The 21297-nt window shown below is 41.9% G+C and overlaps 1 protein-coding gene across 5 annotated transcripts in view; it reads left to right on the forward strand.

The window, feature by feature from the left end:
• Positions 1-20454: 20454 nt before the first annotated feature.
• Dgki (diacylglycerol kinase iota) overlaps positions 20455-21297 on the forward strand; it is a 459452-nt gene continuing 458609 nt past the window's right edge. For 3 of the 5 annotated variants that reach the window (XM_057763112.1, XM_057763120.1, XM_057763132.1), the window contains exon 1: positions 20471-20840. In XM_057763112.1, coding sequence (XP_057619095.1) covers positions 20605-20840 — 236 coding nt within the window. In that variant the 5' untranslated portion in view covers positions 20471-20604. Of the gene's footprint in view, positions 20841-21297 lie in introns of all 5 variants that reach the window. The other 2 variants (XM_057763104.1, XM_057763127.1) reach the window with 1 other exon arrangement.

A 21297-nucleotide genomic window follows, 5' to 3' on the forward strand; every position in this document is an offset into this window, starting at 1 on the left:
GCTAGAGCACATTCTTTAGTACTTGCCTAAGAAAAGTTTGGTTGGTGGTTAATTACTTGATTTTGTGAGACTCATCATATCACATTCTGCTTTCTTATATAAGTGAGGAGTTGGCTGCTGCTAGAATCTTGAGTGGGAAACCCTTCTTTTAGCATTTTGTAGGAATTACTCTATCAAGTTCTAACCTCCAATGCTATTTTGATTATTGCTCCCAACGACTTCTTTTTCACCTATATCTGATGTCTCAAAAGTCTCAAAATGATAATGTTTCTTATAGAAGGCCTGTTTAGCATATTAAATAATACCTTATGATGACTCTTGTAGTTTCATCTTTAAAATACTATTGAGTGTTTATTTTCTCAATATCCTTGTTAATGACCTGGGTAAATATTTCTTTCCTGATACCTTCTTTTTGTTTTTCAAATTATACTTCCGTCAACTTCCAATTCTTCTACTATAACCTTGCATGACATTATAATTTTAAAACTCAAAGCTCTGTTTTTATTTGACAATATTTCCCTGATCTTAGAATTCTATCCTATCTTTTAGAGTAGCATATTCCATGTGTATTAAATGCATTATTTTAAAACTGACTTTTTGTTGTCTGCTTTGTTCTTCTTCAATTTCGTCATTTGTTTGTTTGACCTTACCTTTTTCCGTCCTTCCTTTATAAATGAATGGATGTTGCTGTTCATTCACATGTATCAAAGAGCATTAACAATGTACAATAATTTGCTTTATTAAAATATGTGTTTGGCAGACAGGAGGACCAATGGAACCGAATAGAAGACCTGGATATTAATCCACACACTTTCGAACACCTGATTTTTGACAAAGAAGCAAAAAATATAAAATGGAAAAAAGAAAGCATATTTAACAAGTGGTGCTGGCATCAACATGTTTAGCTGGGTATCAACATGTGTAAGAATGAAAATAGACCCATATCTATCACCATGCACAAAACTCAAGTCCAAATGGATCAAAGACCTCAACATAAAGCCAAACACACTGAACCTCATAGATGAGAAAGTGGGAAGTACACTTGAACACATTGGCACAGGGAACCACTTCCTAAATATAACCTCAGTAGCATAGACACTGAGAGAAACAATTAATAAATGGGACCTCCTGAAACTGAAAAGCTTCTAGAAAGCAAAGGACATGATCAGCAAGACAAAATGACAGCCTACAGAATGGGAAAAGATCTTTACCAACCCCACATCAGACAGAGGTCTCATCTCCAAAATATACAAAGAACTCAAGAAATTGGACACCAAAAGAACACATAATCCAGTAAAAAAAAAAAAAAATGGAGTATAGACCTAAACAGAGAACTCTCAACAGAGGAATCTTAAATGGCTGAAAGACACTTAAGGAAATGTTCAACATCCTTAGTCATCAGAGAAATGCAAATCAAAACAACTCTGAGATTCCATCTTACACCTGTGAGAATGGCCAAGATCGGGGCTGGAGAGATGGCTCACAGGTTAAGAGCACTGACTGCTCTTCCAGAGGTCCTGAGTTCAATTCCCAGCAACCACATGGTGGCTCACAACTATCTACAATGAGATATGGTGCCCTCTTCTGGCCTGCAGCACACGTGTAGGTAAAACACTGTATACATAATTAATAAATAAATCTAAAAAAAAAAAAGAATGGCCAAGATCAAAAACACTGATGACAACTTATGCTGGAGAGGATGTGGGGTAAAGGGAACACTCCTGCATTGCTGGTAGGAGTGCAAACTGGTACAGACCCTTTGGATATCAGTGTGGCTATTTCTCAGAAACTTATTAAAAAAACCTTCCTTAAGACCTAGAAATATCACTTTTGGGTATATATCCAAAAAATGCTCAACTCTGTCACAAGTACATGTGCTCAACTATGTTCATAGCAGCATTGTTTGTCATAGTTAAGACCTGGAAACAACCGAAATGTTCCTCGACCGAAGAATGGATAAGGAAAATGTGGTACATTTATACAATGGAATACTACACAGCAGAAAAAATAACAACATCTTAAAATTTGCAAGCAAATGGATAGAAAACATCATTTGATTGCAGTAACCCAGACCCAGAAAGACAATTATCACATGTACTCACTCATAAGTGGTTTTTAAACATAAAGCAAAGAAACCCAGCCTCCAAATTACAATCCCAGAGAACCTAGACAACAGTGAGAACCTAAGAGAGACATACATGGATCTAATCCACATGGGAAGTAGAAAAAGGCAAGATCTCCTGAGTAAATTGGGAGCATGGGGACCATGAGAGAGGGTTGAAGGGGAGGGGAGAGGCAGGGAGTGGAGCAGAAAAAAATGTAGAGCTCAATAAAAATCAATATATATGTTTGGTAGGTAGGTGTTCATTTCCATTAGTGTTATTAAAAATGAGAGTGAAAAGTTTTACCAGGTAGGTAACAATTTGACAAAAGAGAAGTGAAATAAAGTGAGGTGGAATGGGATTGCATGGAAGGAAATAGAAAATGCCAGCCTAGGAACTTAACTGTGTGCTGGCATGCTGGGCTGGAGAGTGGGAAGAGCCTAGCGGTTTAACCCGGACTCGCTTCTGCTCATTGTTTCAGTCCCGTGGTCCAGCTCTGCTTACACTGGCCGCTCGTGGCTTTGACTGTGTTCCATTTGGATTCCTTCCTCAAAGAACCTCCAAGAACTTCCAAGATGACTCAGCATTTGCTCTCACCTCTCCGTTGCCTGACTGATTTGGAGGTTACAGATTGCTACAAGTAAATTTAAGAGAGTGGGTGAGATCACAAGTATGGCAGCTGTGAATAATGAGGATTGACTGCGCAGCTAAAATATTAGACAGAAATCACACAAAAATGAGTAGGCTGCCTGTAATCAAGAGATTGCGAGGTCCTTACATTGTTTAAGAGGAGAGTAAAAATACAGACTGATTTTAGATGTCTAGATTGAGTAACATTAAAAGAATAAAACAAATCATATGTGTCAATAGAGAAAAAAGTATGTGTTGTGCCAAAGGCATATTTTTATTTGCATCAAAAGGGCAGCAATTTAAATCCAGTAGCTAGTACCTACCGGTAAGCCTGCTGTGAAACTGAAGCCCGTTGGTGTGGAAGTGGCGGGACACGGTTAACATAGAAACTGTGCAGTGTGTGAGTTTCTTTCTAACTGCTCAAATTCCATCTCCCTTCCATGGCTTAGTCTACAATGGACTTAGGTACTTTTGCCTTGTTCTAGAGCTTCTTGAGATTGTGCACAAAGGTAAAGTAGTTTAGCATCTCTAAAGAATGGATATTGTTTACAATGAAGGACTAGAATTTTGGTTGAGAAACACTTTCACATGTAGTATAGAGCTGTTGGTCATTAGTGTAACACCACTGAGTCAGGAGCACAGAGATCTCCCCATCCAAAGAAGGGAAGAAGCAATAGTAATCTATGTTTGGGACCACTCTGGGAAAAGTGCTGAAGTAACATCTGCAGCAGTTGGTGGGAAACCGGGTAAGCATGTGGATTTGTGAGATGCTGACTTTTGAGACAGGAGGAGAGAGGAGAGGAGGAGGAGAAAGAAGAGCAAGAGAAAAAAAAAAAACCTCACCTAGTGGAGCACATTGTTAACTGACTGAAGACCAAGGAAGTCTTAAAGGTTTCATTACATAGGGTCAGGACAATGCCGAGGCCCTTCTCAGCTACCTGGATGTCTCATGCAATTCAAAAGCTTGCAAGCCATGCCATTTGTTAAGCTTGGATGCTCTTCCTTGAGGAGCCTGTACCCACACTTGGGTATGTCTTCCTTGCTGCAATTCTCTCCTTGGCAACCCACGCTCATGGTCCCAGGTGTGTCTTCCTTTTGCCTGAGTGCTTCTCTTTTCCTGAGTTCTTGTGCTTAAGCTTATGTTACAATGTCTTTTTTAACCGCCTCCCATCGAGAGAGGGGGAGGGAGGGAGAGAGAGAGAAGGAGAGGGGGACAGAGAGCAAGAAATTAAACTTGTAGACCAAAAAGGTATTGCGGTTCAGGAGGCACTGGGCAAACTTTTGACATCTCTTCTGAAGTTATACAAGAAAAAGCTAAGCACACATTCTATTTTAAGCTTTAATTTATCTACTACTATCTTCTACTCTTCCTATTTCTTCAAAAGAAGCTTAAATATTTCCGCTTGTGTATGTATTTAGAGAAAGGATCGTGAATATTCCGTAGGGTGTGTCTAGGGAGGGTATCAGAGGACAAGCTGTGGGAGTTGGTTTTCCCCTATCATGTGAACCCCAGGGACTGAAATCAGTTTGCTAGCCTTGGTGGCAAGCTCCCTTACCTACCGAGCCATCTTGTTGGCCCTCTTCCTAATTCTCAAAAAGGAGAGTTTTGCCGGGTATATAATTTTAGATGAACAGTTATCCAGTTATTTTCTCCTGACTCTTGATTCCACTATCTTCAGGGTTCTGTTTTACCTGTAGAAGATTCCACTTTCCTGGTACTTAGTTATCTGAAAGTAATCTGGCTTTTTCTTCTGATAACTTTGTAATCTCTCTGGCTAACAGCAAACTCAATAATGTGTTTATTAACCCAATTTGTTATTCACTGTTTCCTTTATCTGGTGACTGTTCATTTTATCAATTTTAGAAATTCTCTGACATTATCTTTTTAAATAGTTTCTATTCCCCTCTCCTCCTATTAACTCATATGGAATGCCAAATTCTTTTATTCCAGACCTCATTATATTTATATCATTTAATGCTCACATTTATTTCTCTATCAGCTGTCACTCCCTACCTATCCAGTTGCAGGTCAGATGACCAACACGCAGCCTCTGTAGCTTACAGCTTCTGGTTGCACTTCAGAGACCATCAGTTACCTTTCCCAAGGTAACTGGAGCAGCCATAGCTTCTATCTGGTGATTGACGGGTGACAGGTAAAAATAACCTTAGTGCTTCGTCTCAGTGCGTGACAGGTAGCTTAGGAAACATTCATCTCGAAGCTCCCTGTTGGGTCACTCAGGGGTTAGTTAGGCTCTATTTCATTTTGATTTTGTTTTTTGCCCAGCACTTGCCTCCAAGTGTCATAGCTGACCAGGTAGCGTCACAAGGAGACTATGAAGTTGGAAATGCCTCTATAAATGCAGTTGGCAACACAGTTGATTTGTGACACCTTTTCCAGCTCTGACTCTTAGATCCACACATCCCTCACCAAAAGAAGTGGATTTATCTACAGAAGTCAAGGTTTGAACCCAGAGACAAAGAAACTCTAAAGTATTCAGGGTACCATCCCTGGACCCAGACAGTCAGAGTTCAAACTCTACAATACTGTCTTTGCTTCCCTAGGAAAATCTCTTAACTTCTCTACTTTAGTTCCTTTGTAAAGAAAAGTAGCATCTACTTTACAGGGTTAGTATGGTATCAGAGGATGTTACTATATGTAATATTGTAAAAAGGGTCTGGAGGAACTTTCTTGCTTTGCCAGAGGCCAATATTCTGTCACAAGTGCTCATTGGGCTGTACACAGGAGAAACCAGCAAGCGTCCAGACCAGTGACTCATCACCTAGCTGCTCGCTGGAATTATCTGGAAAACTTTTGTTAGTATACTAATTGCTGGGGCCCCATTCTAAGAGAGTCTGAATAACTTGGTCAGGGGTAAAGTTCATGCATAGGTACTTATTATTACAGGCATCGACCAAGCAAGTCATATTGCTGTTCAGTTAATGGCTCTACATGTGCGAAAAAAATAAAACACAAAATAAAACAACCCCCCCCCCCAAAAAAACAAAACAAAACAAAACAGAATTGGGAGAAGGCTGGCCACGGCTCAGGAGTAGAGCACTTGCCCAGAATATGTAAAGCCCAGGCTTCCATCTCCATCACTGCTAAAAGGGGTGAGGCAGGCATAGAAAATGATTAATTGAACAGACAGTTAAATGGCACACTATCCATTGAATGGAAATGGGTGTGTAAAATGGGAAGAAGGGAATGAGAGAGAAACCATCAACTAAAGAACAGTTTTCAAGAATTCCTTGCTTTTGATTTTTACATTTTCTTAAGCTTCAGGTTAAATAATTGTCACTGAGAGACTTGAAGATTTTGAAGGATTTGATTTGGGCACAGATTTCTTATGTGTTGTAACACGGCAATTAAAGGTGGAGTGGCCAGCCATATTTAAACTATGGTCATCTGACTTTTGGAAGAGTTGTGAACAGTTAGTATTAGTATCACAATTAGCATCACTGACAACACAGAGGAGAAAAAGGAAACCAATTCTGCCCATGAGTTTAACTGAAGTTGTTTATAGGAACATGGCCACCCAACTGGAGGAAACTCAATGGAAGAGTCTCTTCTACAGCAATTGTTAGCCACTTACATCTCCCCCAGGGATAGACAGCCTCAGCCTCATGAGCTGCTGGGTACACCTCATGATCTCTCATTTCTCCCACCACAAGGTAAAATAGGTGATCCCAGACTTATGAGGGTCTTACGTTGGTGATTATAGATGCTCAGATGGCAAGATACAACAAACATCCTATGGGCAGAAGACAGCATTCTCTAATAGCTATCCACTGGAGTGGAAAGTCATTCTAAACAGGGTAATCCCTTAAGCTGCAGGAAGCTGCAAAGGAGCCCAGGCCCTTGTCCAGTGGTATAGGATGGACACTGGAATCTGCTTAGGTGATACTGAACCAGTGGGGGCTATGGAGCAGGGGCTGAAGAAGTCTGCTGCCTGTGAGAGAAGCAGCCCTTAAAGCCTATGCCATCGGAACTCTAGCAGCAGACGGATGGAAGATGAGAATTCTGCTCTCTGGACCAGACTTTTTGCTGCAGGTCAGCAGAAGGAAGCGATGACCCCTTCTTGATTACCCACTTCTGAGGAAGCCAACAGCCTAAGCACCCCAGTGTTGAGGATACTATGTCTGGAAGGCAGGGATAGGCACAGAAACATCACCAGACATTCAGGGAGACAGGGATGTTTGAGAGGGGAGCTCAGGCTGAATAATCAAATTAGCTTTCTTTGGAATCAGGGCTAATGTAGGAACTGAAGACAATCTTAATAAAAACATAATGAGGACTCTTAAGGATATGTGCTTAAAGAACAAATTAGAGTTTCTGGAACCAAAAGAAATTCTGAACTTAAAAACTTATTAGGAAATGCAGAAATGTGTGTGTGTATGCTAGAGCATGCATGCACATGTATGCATGGACATTCTCACAAATTTGACAATCCCATAATGCAATAATTATGTCATCCATTAGCTTTTTCCTTATAAATTCAACAAACATCTCTAATTCCTTTCATTTCCCCCATTTTAATCTTTTTCCCCTAGGTAATCTTCATTACTTGCTTCTGAACTCTTAAACCTCTTTAAACATCCTTTAAAACCACAAACAATTTAACCAGATGAGCCGAGCCACTGTGCTCTATGTGAGGATGAGTAACAGGGGCAGAAACTCGCATCTCCCCAGCTGTGGGCGGAACCCTCCAAAGGCAAAGCAGAGCCCAGGTCCACAAGGTAATCCCAGGGTTGGAGAAACAGGTCTTTATGTGGATCACAGCGTTCTGCACACGTGTACTCCTTCCTGAGAATTCCGCCCGTCTCAGAGAGTTCACCCTGGCATGTTTGTTCTCAGTGTTCTTTCAGTCGCTGGCCTCTAATGTTCGTTAAGTAGAGGAGCAGGAAACACATCCGCAAGCTCTTGACGACCAGACTCCCGTCACCCATTAGCTTTGATGAAGAGATCTTTTGGAAAGAGTTCAAAGGAGCACACTCACTCTTGACACTGCTTTGTGAGATGGTGGGGGGAAAGTCTGAAGGATTCATATCTGCTCCTGAGAGAAAGGGAAGACTCCCAGACCTTTAAGGAGCTGGGCAGTCACACCCTCTGAAAGTGCTCTTTGTGATGCTGCCGCTGGCCTTCTCTTCCTGTGTGGAGGTCCCCATTTGTGGAAGGAGAGGACTAGGAGGGGAGAGATTGAGAAGGGAGGTACAGTTAAGTGGTGACAGCCATATCTTTGTTCGAGCAGCAAAGGAAGTGACAAAGTGGCCATTTGTCCCCAAGACCAGGTGTCTGCCTTACTCAGATTATTCTTGTTTCTGTTTACAAAGCTTTGTTCCTTGACAACTTCATACAGGTATATAATGAAGTTCAGTCATTTTCAGCCATTTTCAATCTTCTTCTGCTCCCACTGGAACCTCTTTTCTGCTCAAATGCCCTCTTATTTTGCATGTTGTATGTGGTGTGCATCCATTCAGTTTAAGAGTTGCTTGCATGGGTGCAGACTCTTGGAATGAGAAAGGATCTTAGAGAATTCCTAGTTCAGTCTTTTAACCAATCAGAGAACTATGAACTAGTGATGTTAGGCTACTTACCTGAAGTCATATGGCTTGGTGGTAAGGCAGGAACCAGAGCTCTGGCTTCCTTACCCCGTACCCTTTCTACAAGCCAGTCCTGAGACTGACTCTCGTCGTGGGGTTTGTTCCAGGATTTTCTGTGCTCCCTGTGCATTGCTTTCAGTCCAGGATCCATGTTTCAGCTCAGGGCTCCAGCTGGATGACGGTTTAGAGGGCTGAGTGCTCATACGGTCTGGTCTAAATGCCTGTTGGGGTGAGGTCAGTGGAACAATGGCCAGCATGAGCCTCCAGACCTTCCCTCGGGTCTCAAAATGGCTAACATGTGGACTGAGTCCTATCGTTGTCATTTCGAATAACACCCTCTTCTCTAATCAAGTGAACTGACTGCTACAAACCCCAAAGCAGTAAGATTCAGGGAGACTTACCCATCCGGTTCAGCAGTCACCAAAGCAAGCAAGCCATCAGCCACAGTCACGATCATGGGCATAACCGTAAGGTGTAGCCCAGGTCGCGTGCTAGAAGAGAGACTTACTGCCCCAGAGGAATTAGCACTGACAGATGAACAGCAAACGGCGGAGGACTTTCGGTAGATGGTGAGTGGATTGTAGTGTTGAATAATGCTCCCTGGAAGATTGCAAGAACCCGGAGCTTCTATTGTTGTTTCTCTTCAATATTAAACCTTTTGCTTTCATGCTTATGATCAATTAAAATTAATGCGGGGCACATACACTTTGCACCAGCTGGACCGTCTTTTAGTCACTGTTGTGAGACTTTAGGGCCCCATGGGCACCGATCACCAAGTAGCACAGGTTTATGACTGTGAACTAATGAGGACAGAAGGGAGATGGAATTATTAGGAAAATGATGGCGTTTTGCTAAGCACAGGCAAATAGCATCCCTCAAGGCCAGGAGCAGAGGGGTCACAGTGCTTGCAGCCCAGAGATATGACCAGACAACAGGATTTTTTTTCACAGTACCTATTTCCAAAGAAACTTCTCTGGATGCAAACAGAGCTGTAACTTAATGAAGGGATCCAGTTTGTCAACAATTATCATCCATCCACACTCAGCACTGACACTGCGGTTTAAGATGAGTTATTTATCTGGGTTTTATACGTTTATATTCTATTTGAGAACTATTTACATTTTATTGTTGTGTAACCAATGGCTTGTTCACAAAAAATGTAAATTAGTGGTAATAGAAAGAATTCAAATGACTTTATGAGACTTCCAAAGAATTCTTATGTTCTTTTGAAAGAGGTCAGTGTGTGATGATCGATTAACTGCGGGGTTGACAGTGAACCCACTGAAAAGTTCAAACAAACGTTACAAGGCCCATTTGCAAGAGATGCAATGCTGGATCAAGAGGGCTAAATGACCACAGTTCAATTAATGAGCACGCTTTCTTGAAACAAAAGCGGGAAATGTTTTTCTTTTTTTTTCCATGGCTTCCTAATGGTTGGCTGGCCTGGGTGTGCTTTGCTGATTGTGCTGGGCTCACCAAAGGGAGTGGAAGAGGAATAACAGAAGTGGGCCTAAGCACTTTACTTTCCCTACAAACAAACTCTGGTCCTGAGAACATGAACATTTGTCCTCGGGGAACAGCAGCATCAAAGCAGATAATGGAAAACTCTGGCAACAAGGAAAAACAGAAGTCTGCCTTGCAATTCTGCTTTGTTTTTGATTGTCATTGTCATTGCTGCAGCGGAGTCTGGTACAGAGATTGGCATCGTGACTTAGACAACTCCGTCAAGAAATCATTTCTTTCCTTGTCTTGTGATGACCTTTACCAGGCTCCTGGTCCTTTGGAATCACCTTCTTTGGAGGGTGTAGTTTCCTTGCTCATGGGCTGTGACTTTAGAGTCAGAGACGGGTGTCAATAAAACCTGCTCTCGGTGAAAATTTGTTTTCATAATTTCCGGGTGCCCATTCCTTTTTTAAATCTCTGTTTCAGAGACTTTCCAAGGCACAAATGTCACTGCTTTAGAGACCTCACTTGAGTGAAATCCTGTCTTTTGAGACAGACTAATCTCACTAATATAATATAATAATATAATATAATATAATATAATAATCAAGTCATTTTCTACATTGTAGCTTTTCTTATTATGACGTGTTTGTAGATGTAAGATGATTTGGTTCAACAGTAATATTGATAATTTTTTTAGCAAACCCTGGAACATACCCATAAAAGTACGATCTTATTGGAACAGAGTCCAAATATCCCATGTAATGCATTTTATTATGAATATTTGAATTTTTGTCTTCAATACTTCTATGAATTTATTTGTACCATGTAACAGGTATGCTTTTAGCAATTAGTAAATAAGTTAAAATGCAGTCAGCTGGTAATTAAACAGATCAGAGTTTAATTTTTTCTAATAATTAAAAAGTTTTGTGGAGTGGATGTTCTGCACTTGGAAATACACAAGAAAGTCATCAAAGATGAAGGACACACTTTGAATTTTCCATCCAGGTAAATGGTGTCTATCTTCATGGCTTCAAGATGGCTACCACATCTTATATGTTGGACTGGCTCTCAAACTTGATGAGGGAATTGGAGGGAAGGCTGGGGAGCTATGCTATCTCTGTGTTCTGCTCAAAACCTATCCCAGGAAGCCTCAGTTGAGTATTCTGACTTTGAGTTCATCATTTACATCCTCACACTTCACTTCAAGGAGGTATGAGCTTTTCTTTTTTTCCTGTATATCTCTGTGGCCTAGAAGGATGGGGAAGTAAGGGGATGCGGATGACTGTTGATTTAAAAAGCCACCATATTTGCTACATGACTTCAAAGTCTGAATGAAATAGGAAGGTAATAGTTTTGACTTCTTAAATTACATGGCAATGCCAAGAAGCTATTAAAGTTTATCTATCTTTGAATCCTTAGCATAATGTTCATAGAGAAGAGACCCAAGAAAACTTTGTAATAAAGAGCAAAGGTCAGTGTGTGCCCCCTAAAAGTTAGGGTGGGTTAATTAAAACGTGAGACTACTTCGTTTGATTGATAGGTTTTTAAGGGATGCAACAGAAAGAATCTTTTGATTGAACTTTGTATGAAAACAGAGAAATATGCATTCTTGATGGGGTCTTTAGGACATAGACAAATGTGTGTGTGTGCGTGTGTGTGTCTTTATATAACATTGGAGTTCATGGACTAGCAATGGATTCACGAGGCTCAACAGTTTTTATAGAAGCAATTTGGCATATAATGCTACCAGTGTTGGGAGACTGGGAGAGGCAAATGCAGGTTCTTCTTAATTACTAATATTAACTCATATAACACACATCACAAAGCACACAATAAATCTCTCTCTCTCTCTCTCTCTCTCTCTCTCGTGTGTGTGTGGTTTGTAGAATTAAAACAACTTCAAAGAGGCAGTTAAGTGCAAAAGGTTCCAGTAATGAACTGATGGATATGTTCATAGAATCTGTACTGATAAGATAACAACCCAAGACTGGTGCTGGGAGGGACTGCTGCTGAGCTCCTGGGTCAGGGCTCAAATTGAAATTACAGGGTAGATTCTAGCCTTGAAGTAAAAGGACAGGACCAACAGGAAGATGGGCAGGTAGTCTTAACAGTGGTGTTCTCAGCTTAGCTGAAGCTCCAAGAAACACCAAGTGCTCTCTGCCTTTGTGCCCTTGGTGCACACTGAATGTCAGGTCAGTGGGGCATGCTGTCTCAATGATGCTAGGTGTCTATCACTTTAGGGGTCTAGGTGAAGACATCAACTTTTTCCTTGGTCTGGTGAGAGTAGTAAGTTCTTGGTTTTGGTTTCCCTGGATGATTTGAATATATTCTTTTGACCCTACAGTCTCATTTTATCAGTCTGTGCTGCCTGGGTGGTTCCAGACTAAAAGTATGGTTTGTAGGTCTACTGTCTTCCTCAACATGGACTCAAAATTTGTTTTTAAAATGGAGTCTCCTAGGGCAAGGCACAGGTTGAATACATTGTTTTACATAATATGGTATAACATAGAGCAGAGCAGGATCTCAATTCATTAGAGTGAAACTTGGGTCTCTCTGTCTTCCTGTGTGCTATTATTGTCCCTTTTGCCTGTGTTCTCACTACTGTGTTGCCATCATCTGTGGTTCCTCACCTGAATCCAGCAAATTCAGGCATCATGCTTTTGAAACTTCAGAAGTATGAGCTAAATAAGTCATGTTTTACATTTGCCTGCTTTGGGTATTTAGTCACAACAACACAACACAGATAGGTACACTTTCCTTGTCTCTGCATTTCTGAGTACTTGGTTTGTAATTCCCTGTTGCTTTTTAATTGTGATTTTGATATTAATATGAAATTTAATGGATGAACAAGAAAGGAAAAGTCATGTTTTAGTAATTATGTGTTTGTGTTTGTCAAGCTGACAAGGATTTGATTTGCTAGCTACTTTTATAACAACTTGTCATAAATTAGAGTCATTTTGGAAGAGGGAACCTTAGTTGAGAAAATGCCACCACCAGACAGTCCTGTAGGGCATTTTCTTGGTTAATGGTAGATACAGGAGAGCCCAACCCATTGTAGGTAGTGCCACCTCTGAGATGGTGGCCCTGGGTGATGTGGGATTCCCCTTTGTATGCTGTGAATAACATTGGTTAATGAATAAAAAAACTGCCTGGGCCTGCTGATAGGGCAGAGTAGAACTAGGCAGGGAAAACTAAACTGAATGCTTAGAGAAAGAAGGCAGAGTCAGAAAGAAGCCATGTAACCCCACAGATGCTGGGAATTTACCTGGTAAGCCACTGCCTCATGGCAATACACAGATTAATAGAGATGGTTAAATTAATGTGTAAGAGCTAGCCAATAAGAAGCTTGAGCTAATGGGCCAAGCAGTGATTTAATTAGTACAGTTTCTATGTGGTTATTTCAGGTGTCTGGGGATCTGGGAAACAAACAATCAGTCTCCAACTACAAACTGGTGCCAGTTGTGGCCAACTAAAATCCACTTAAAACCTGAGAGAGTTTGGGAAAGAATTCTAGGCCAAAACAAAGCAAACAAACAAACAAAAACAACAGAGTTAAGCATGGCTTAATTCCATTGCTTCTTATTTAAGAGAGGTTTTCCTGATTCAGTGGTAGCAGAAAAAAAAAATCCTTGCAGTTTTAAAACATTAGATTTCTAAGCCATGCTGCCAGCATGAACTCTGACTCTTTCAGGAGGTTGAGGATTTAAATGGGGTTTGTGAGCAGCATGCTGCAAGTTACTTGGTGGCAGCATGGGCCAATTGGTTATCAGAGTTGAGGTAGTCAGAACAGCTCCCATCTGGCAGTCTCAGGCACTGCCATGTTGGACTGGGCAGAGCAAGCAGGCAGGGCTGTTTTTTCCCTAGTAATGCCGCCATTTAGATTTTTGAAAAGCGCTTAGTACTTTAAGAAGCCATCCTGGTCAGAAAATGATTACAGATATGCAATAAAGACAGATTCAAACATAAAAGGTCTCTAAAGGAGACGCAGTATACTTAAAAATGTTTGTAGGCTTGGGAGAGAGAAGAAAAAGAGTAAAGAGACAGTAAATATAATGTAAAAGAGTACAGACAGTTATAGTTTAAAGGAGTAAAGATAATAAAATAAATATCAAACTTGTAGAAAAACTAATAGAGTAAGAAAATAAGTCATGTAAAGATAGAATATACACAGAGAGTCTGGATTACGTATATTATTGTGTTTTCTTTGAACTTTTTGACTGTGAAGGAGCTAAGTACAGAGAGATATTTCATTGTATGAATTGCTAAGCTAAACCAACATAAAGGGATCTTGAATTCAGAATTTGAGTCTAAGGATATGTTGTTTGGAAAAGAGGCTCTGCTTTTGTTTTCACAGAAGATGAGAACGTGTAGAGTAATTCCAGACTAATGTGGTTTGATGGACCAAGACAACCCATAAAGGTCTCTGTGAAAACATCCCCAAAATACTTTGCCCAACAAAAAGCAGGAAGCTATTTGGAGAGAACTATGCCCATATTCCCCAATATTGTCTATAAATGTTTGTTTACATTTAAAGGGGGATATGCTATAGAGATTTACATTGGTATGGATCTTGGTTTATTAATACAAATTTAAGGTCAATTTTATTATATGTATTTCTGCTCTTGATTAGGGTATTGTGTTTGTGCAGCTCATTTAAAATGTAATATAAGTTAATAGTTAACTTATATTAAAATGTAATATAAGTTAATAGTTAATCATTGAAAATAATCAAGTTTATAGTCATTTTAATTAGGTTTTTTTTAAGAGGTATAGAGAGATATATTTCTGTTAGATAGGTATTCTTCAAATCTTTCAGAGACCTTCAGAATATGGCATTTAAAATATTTTAATAACTTAGGACTTTTCATGACAATGAGACACATCTGTTCCTGGTAGCACCAATTATTTCAAAAGGAAGATGGGCATTGAAGAGGCTCCTCATTGAGCCTGTTAGCCATTTGGGCAAGAAACTGTTCTTGGCTGGACGGTTTGATACTAAGCTGTACGAACTGGACATGCAGGATACACAGAGAAATGACTGCTGAACTTGCCTAAAGATGAGATAGTCCTTTGGGGTTCATGCTCCATGAAAGAGACTGACAGACATCCTGCAGGGTATAGAATAAAGGGACTGATGGACTTTGCCATTACAAGGCAGAACAGATCTTCAAATTTCCTGCTTTGTTGAAAAGTCTGTTGGATACTATGGGCCTGTAGGCTGAAGATGAATGCTCCAATGATACAGAAGAATTTTGGGTGACTGTCCAGGTGGCAAGATGTCTCTGTCAATTCTAGAGTTTTGGAAGTTGCTTACAATGTACTTCTTATTTTACTTAGGTAATATTATATCCTTCTGGAGTCTTTGATGAAGTTGAAAAATATATAGTTATAGTTACAGTTTTCCTTAGTTAAGCTAAAAGATAAAGTAGATATAAATACTGTAACAGTAATTCTTGCTTGATAACTGTTTTGTTAAATGTAATTTTTCTGTGTTAAAGTTAAAACCTTCCTTTTTATTTAAACAGAAAAGGGGAGGTGATATGAGATTCCCCTCTGTATGCTATGAATACCATTACTTAATGAATTGAAAAACTGCCTGGGCCTGTTGATAGGGCAGAGTAGACCTAGGCAGGGAAAACTAAACTGAATGCTGGGAGAAAGAAGGCAGAGTCAAAGAGAATCCATGTAGCTCCACAGGAGACAGATGCTGGAACTTTACCCAGTAAGCCACAGCCTCATGGTAATACACAAATTAATAGAGATGGGTTAAATTAATATGTAAGTGCTAGCCAATAAAAAACTTGAGCTAATGGGTCAAACAGTGATTTATTTAATACAGTTTCTATGTGGTTATTTCAGGAGTCTGGGCAGCTGGGAAATAAACAAGCAGCCTCCAACTACACCTGGATGCTATTAGAAAGTAGGTTGCACAAGCCATGAGGATCAAGCCATTGAGCATGGCCAACTGTACCAGTTCCTGCCCTGACTTCCCTCAGTGATGGAGTGTGACCTGAGAGTTGTAAGCTGAAAACCCTTTTCTTTCCCAAGTTATTTTGATCATAGTGTTCTATCCCAGCAACAGAAATCTCAACTAAGTCACCAATAAATGCCTGGTTTGAAAACTGCCCCAGGATCTGGTTTCTAAAGAATGCAGACAAAAACATATTTGTTCACATTATCTCTTTTTTTATTTATGTGTATTTTTTTCAAACAGCCCCTAAAGTTAGGACATAGATGCTTGTTAAACTTTCATTACCCAGCTACCTAATAACATTTGGTTAGGTTCTTCATAAATGTTGCCTTAGAGGTGTCAGAAGAAATACTCACCAAGACGCCTTGGTGGCATGAACTGTGAAGGTTTGTGGCTTCCTTCTCTAGAGTTCTAGCTGATGTAGGGTCCAGAGGTGTGAACAGGCTCTGCTTGGGTGAGGGGCAGATGGTTGGGGTACTAAGTAGAAGAAGAGCAATTTTAGGGAGACCTGCATGGCCTTACAGACTTCATGAAGACTTTAGGCATCAGTTTGTGGAACACAATACACTCAGCTCCAGAAAAATCTTCCTTCCCTACTTTCCACCCTCTTTTCCCCCCCTCTCCCCTCTCCTCTCTTGTTCTCACCTTCCCTCGCTCCTCTCCCTTGCCTGCCTTAGGTCTTCAGTTATAGTCATTCCCCATCTTTCTCATTCTTTCCTCCTGTCTCTCTTATATACCCATTTTTAGAAGCTTTATTACTCATTTTGATCTATAAATAACTGAGATCTTCAATATATGCATGCTTGTGCGACTGCTTTTTACCAAACACGATCCTGTGTTATTACATGAAAATTCCTGCATACTTATTTCAAGGCATTGTCATCTGCCTTGCAGTGTTATAGGCTGCTAAATTTCTAGTTCCAGCACCTTCTCAACTGACTTAGAACAAAGTACACACTTAATATTTTCTTTCTTTCTTTTCTTTTTTTTTTTAAAGCCCACCCTCCCCTTATAAGAGCAAAATGGGGCCTGAGATGGCTCAGGAGACTGTTGCCCAGACTGATAGCCTGAGCTTGATTCCTGGAGCCCACAAGGTGGAAGCAGAGAATGGATTTCCCCTGTGGTACATATGAGCATATTAAATAAAGAAGTAAGTAAGTAAATAAATAAATGCAAATTGTAAAAACAAGCTTTAAATTTGGAGGACCAAGTTTGATAAAATTTGGATGTTAGTTGCTTTACTTGAAGGACAATAGTAACAGGAATGCATGTTATGGAGATTCTGCCATGGGGTGGGGTCCAACAAGAGGCTTACAGTTTATGTGGGGTCCAGAAACCAATGTTTGCATGGACCCAGCGATGTTCATGTTGCATTTGTAATTGTGCCACTCAGAATCATACAGATTTTCAACAGTGTCCCTTTTCTATGATTGGAATGTATCTGGTCCACGTTGAGGAATTACATATCTTTGTAAATAGGAAACTGAATGAACAATTCCAAATTTGCTTAGTAAAATAGCAGGAAAATAAATGCTTTAGAAGGACCACTGATCTTTCCAGTACCTTCTCAGAAGGTCCTCCCATAGAGGAATTCATTTTTCTTATGCTTTAGTTGTCTGTGCCCCCAGATGTCTCTCTGTCTTAATTTAGGGTGCATATGCACAGACCAAGATTTAAAAACTCATTTTCTTTTGTTTACCAGCCCACAGAAAGACTCTTTAAGTATGCAAATATGCACCCTGATAGGCTGGGCAGGCTTTTCTATTAGCTTGGGAGACAGAATGTCTCCTGTTAGTACATATTGATTGAATTATGCAAACTCTCAAGATTATAGCTAGGTTTGCCCAACTTTGCTTGGGTTCCTTTGCTTTGCTTTCTAGCTTTCTCTTTTTCTGTATGTATACACTCACTTTGATATGTCTCAATAATTTCATTCCAAGCATGAGGTTATATATTGTGTGTTTGTGTATGCAGGTCCCAGTTTTTCCATTAGTAGCATGCTGAACATCTTTCTTGACCCTTATTTTCCTTTTTACGCAACACTATTATTGTTGAGATCATTTTATAATAATATAATTTCCTCCATTTCTCCAAATGGCAGCAGAGATTTCATTCCTCATAGGTAATTAGTCATATATTAACGTTAATGTAGAATTACTAGCCTCTTTCCACTCTTAGACTTATGAGAATCCTTACTAACACACCAGAGGGAACATTTCTAGAAATGGATTGTTGGGTTAGTTAGGAAATGCTTTCTCTCTCTCTCCCTCCCTCCCTCCCTCCCTCCCTCCCTCCCTCCGTCCCCCCCCCCTCTTTTGTGGAGAAATGTTCTTGCAGTGTAAGTATGGCTGCCTGGAACCTGCTACATAAACTAGACTAACCTATGCATAGTATGATATTCTCTTGTCTCTCTCTAGTAAGTGCTAGGATTGCAGATGTGAGCCACCACACCCAATTCAGGTAAGACATTTCATACATTGATAGATGTTAGCAAATTTCCTCAATTTACCTACCCACCATTTTCATCAGCACCATCTATTAGCAAACTATTCTAACGTGGCATTTAATAGTTCAAACTTCTGTTTCATGAAAAGTCAATTTGAGTGTATTTTGCATTTTCAAAACCAAATAGGCTCCTTTCTCAAGAATCAGTGATAGCATATGATAGGTATGCCTAGCATATACTGTATGATCTGTTAACAGAGGGTATAATATAGCCTGAACACACTATTGGGAGAGACTGATGGAAAACCCTTACTGTGGTCCAAGCTTAACATGATGGGAACCTGTTGGGGAACACTCAACACATTCTAGAAGGGACCTCAATGGGGGCATTTGGGTGAGACAGATGTGTACACTAAGATCCAATGGCGGTGAAGGAGACAACATGAACATGGTGGATACTGGAGATCGAATAGGAGACAGCAGGTCGCTGTGTGCAAGGGTGGAAAGAGCAGAAAGTAGATGAAATCAATTTGCACATGAGCCAGCTCTGGGTGAAGGGGAAGTGGGCAACCTCTACCATGTACTCATATGGTCTTTAGAGATCAGCCATATGAACTTTGCCCTAAGGATGATAGTCCATTAGGAACATTTAGAAGTAGAAGGGTGACATGGCAGAAATGGTTTGGGGAAGGTGTGGCTACTGAGGAAGGTGGTCCAGGAGTTTAGAGAGGCTGACATTTAATCTAGATGTTTGTGGATCTTGCCTTAAAAGTGCTTAAAGCCTCTTCTGAAGTGTGTGTGTGTGTGGTGTACACTATTCCAGGGAGGCAGAAGGACCAGCTACTTGAAGGGTGCTAAGGAAATGCAGGTGTGTGTGTGTGTGCGCGCGCGTGTGTGTGTGTGTGTGTGTGTAGCGCTGACCCCCCAACAGATATTCTTTCTTCATTTCTCCCTGGAAATGTCCCTACCTCTATCTTATATAATGCATGTGTGAGAGGAATTACAGACTGTGAGACCTGGAAGACGTTTGAGATACCTCTGCTCAAGCTCCTAATTTTAATCGTAGCAAAAGAAAGGCAGAGGAATTTAAGAATTTGCTCCTGTTCAGACAAAGTCAGCCGGCGACTGCTCTCTCGTCCGTCTTTACTAGCACCACATCTACGTATGTAGTTTGGTTACACACACCTACTGTTGGGTATAGATCTTTCTTCTGTTTGCTGACAGCAGAGATTTCTTGGGTGAAAAACCTCTAATTTAGAAAATGATCTGTCTTAAACACTTTGCAGCCCATCGTTCAAATTGCACAGACTTCAATAATCTTAGAAACAAAAAGTGAGACAGAGAGGGGAGCAGTTGTTAAATTTTGACAGTGCAGTTGCTTTCAAACCCGCTAGAAGCCCCCTCCTGAGTGAGCCCCTCCTCTCCTCCTCCTGCAACCCCAGGGCATGGGAAACCACAGCACGAGGGGTCTCAGATCCTCACTTCTGCCTCAAGGATGCGCTCAGCCTTCTGCTTCATCGAGGATCCAGTGATCCGATTCAATCTAATTAACAGCTGTTTAGGGAGCACCTCTAAGCTTTTGGAAGGCATCAAGGAAGGATCTGGGCGAGGGCGTTCATGGATGAAGATGTCCCAACCCTCTCCTAGAGAAAAAGAAACTGGCGCTTAAATCTAACCCCTCTATAATTCACATGGTTAACGAATTCCCCCCGAGGTTCCTACCAACAGTGCTCCAGATACATTCCCCTAAAGGTCCTCCACGTCTGGAGCTTATTGCCAGGTGCCAGCTCTGGGGCTGCAAAGAGGTGATGGAGAAAATGTTGCCTCTGGAACCTGGATCAGTGGACTGGGACCAAGCCGTGTCCAGAAGCTCACCAGCCACTGCCAGGGCAGAGTAGCTCCTGGGTCCGGTCCGCTTCCCTTGTGTGCTAACCAGGGCGCGGCAGGCTTGCATCCAAGTTTCCCAGGACACTCTCCTTTCCTGATGGCCGGTGTTCGTCCCCAGCGTCCCAAGCCCAGCGGCTCCCTCTACCTTCCCCTCTCTGCTCCATTGCGGTTCATTGCCTGCAGGCAGAGTTCAAGTTCAGCCGCGGCTTTTGCTCTGGATTTAGAAAAAAGAAAAGGGGGTGGGAGAATTGGAGGGAGCCGGCTAGTCGGGCGAGGCCGAGGGGAGGCGGAGAGAGGTGGCCTCTGATTGGTTGGGGAGGGGGAGTGGAGGCACGGAGTTTCCCATAATGCCCCGGTGCGGTGCAGCTGCGGATGGATGCTGCGGGAAGGGGCTGCCATTTGCTGCCCCTGCCAGCGGCGCGCGGACCTGCCCGCGCTCCCGCCGCCTCCAGCTCCCTCAGCCCGCCCGGCCTTTGCAGCGGCACCGCCTTGGCTTCCTCCGCGGCCGCCGGAGCGGTCGCCATGAACCCCAGCTCCTCGGCGGGAGAGGAGAAAGGGGCGACGGGCGGCAGCAGCAGCAGCGGAAGCGGCGCCGGGAGCTGCTGCCTAGGCGCCGAGGGCGGCGCGGACCCGCGGGGTGCAGGGGCAGCGGCTGCTGCCGCCCTGGAGGAGCCCGCGGCCGCCGGACAGAAGGAGAAGGAAGAGGCTTTGGAGGAAAAGCTGAGGGACTTAACTTTCCGGAAGCAGGTCTCTTACAGGTAGGCGCCGGAGCCAGCAAGACAGGTGCCGCCCAGGGAGGGGGACACTTGCTCTTGCTCCAGAGAGGTACTTTGTGGAGTTAGGGCTGTATCTCAAGCTCTTTCTCTCTCCTCAACTCTCTCTGTGTCCCTGCCTCTCCCCCTCTCTCTTTCTGTTTCCGAATCTCTGTCAGTCTCTCCCCTCCTTCTCTCTCCTGGGGATATGTGTTGTTCTCGTCTCATCCTTTAATACTGAGCTGGAGGGAAGAAGCGGGATACCCCCAGCTTGTCCCTGCCACACCAAGAAGGGGTGGCATTTGTAACAGGAGAGAGCGCTAAGGTCAGAACAAGATTTAAACCGCGTCTGTGAGTGCATGGGTAATGGGTGCAGACCCAGACATGCCCAGCTTAAAGAAAAGTCGTCCAAGTTGCCCCTACGCTGGTGTCATTTCCAGCACTCTCCCTGCCTTTCAGAGTT

This window comes from Chionomys nivalis, chromosome 1 (assembly GCF_950005125.1).
Source record: "Chionomys nivalis chromosome 1, mChiNiv1.1, whole genome shotgun sequence".
NCBI classification, from domain to species: domain Eukaryota; kingdom Metazoa; phylum Chordata; class Mammalia; order Rodentia; family Cricetidae; genus Chionomys; species Chionomys nivalis.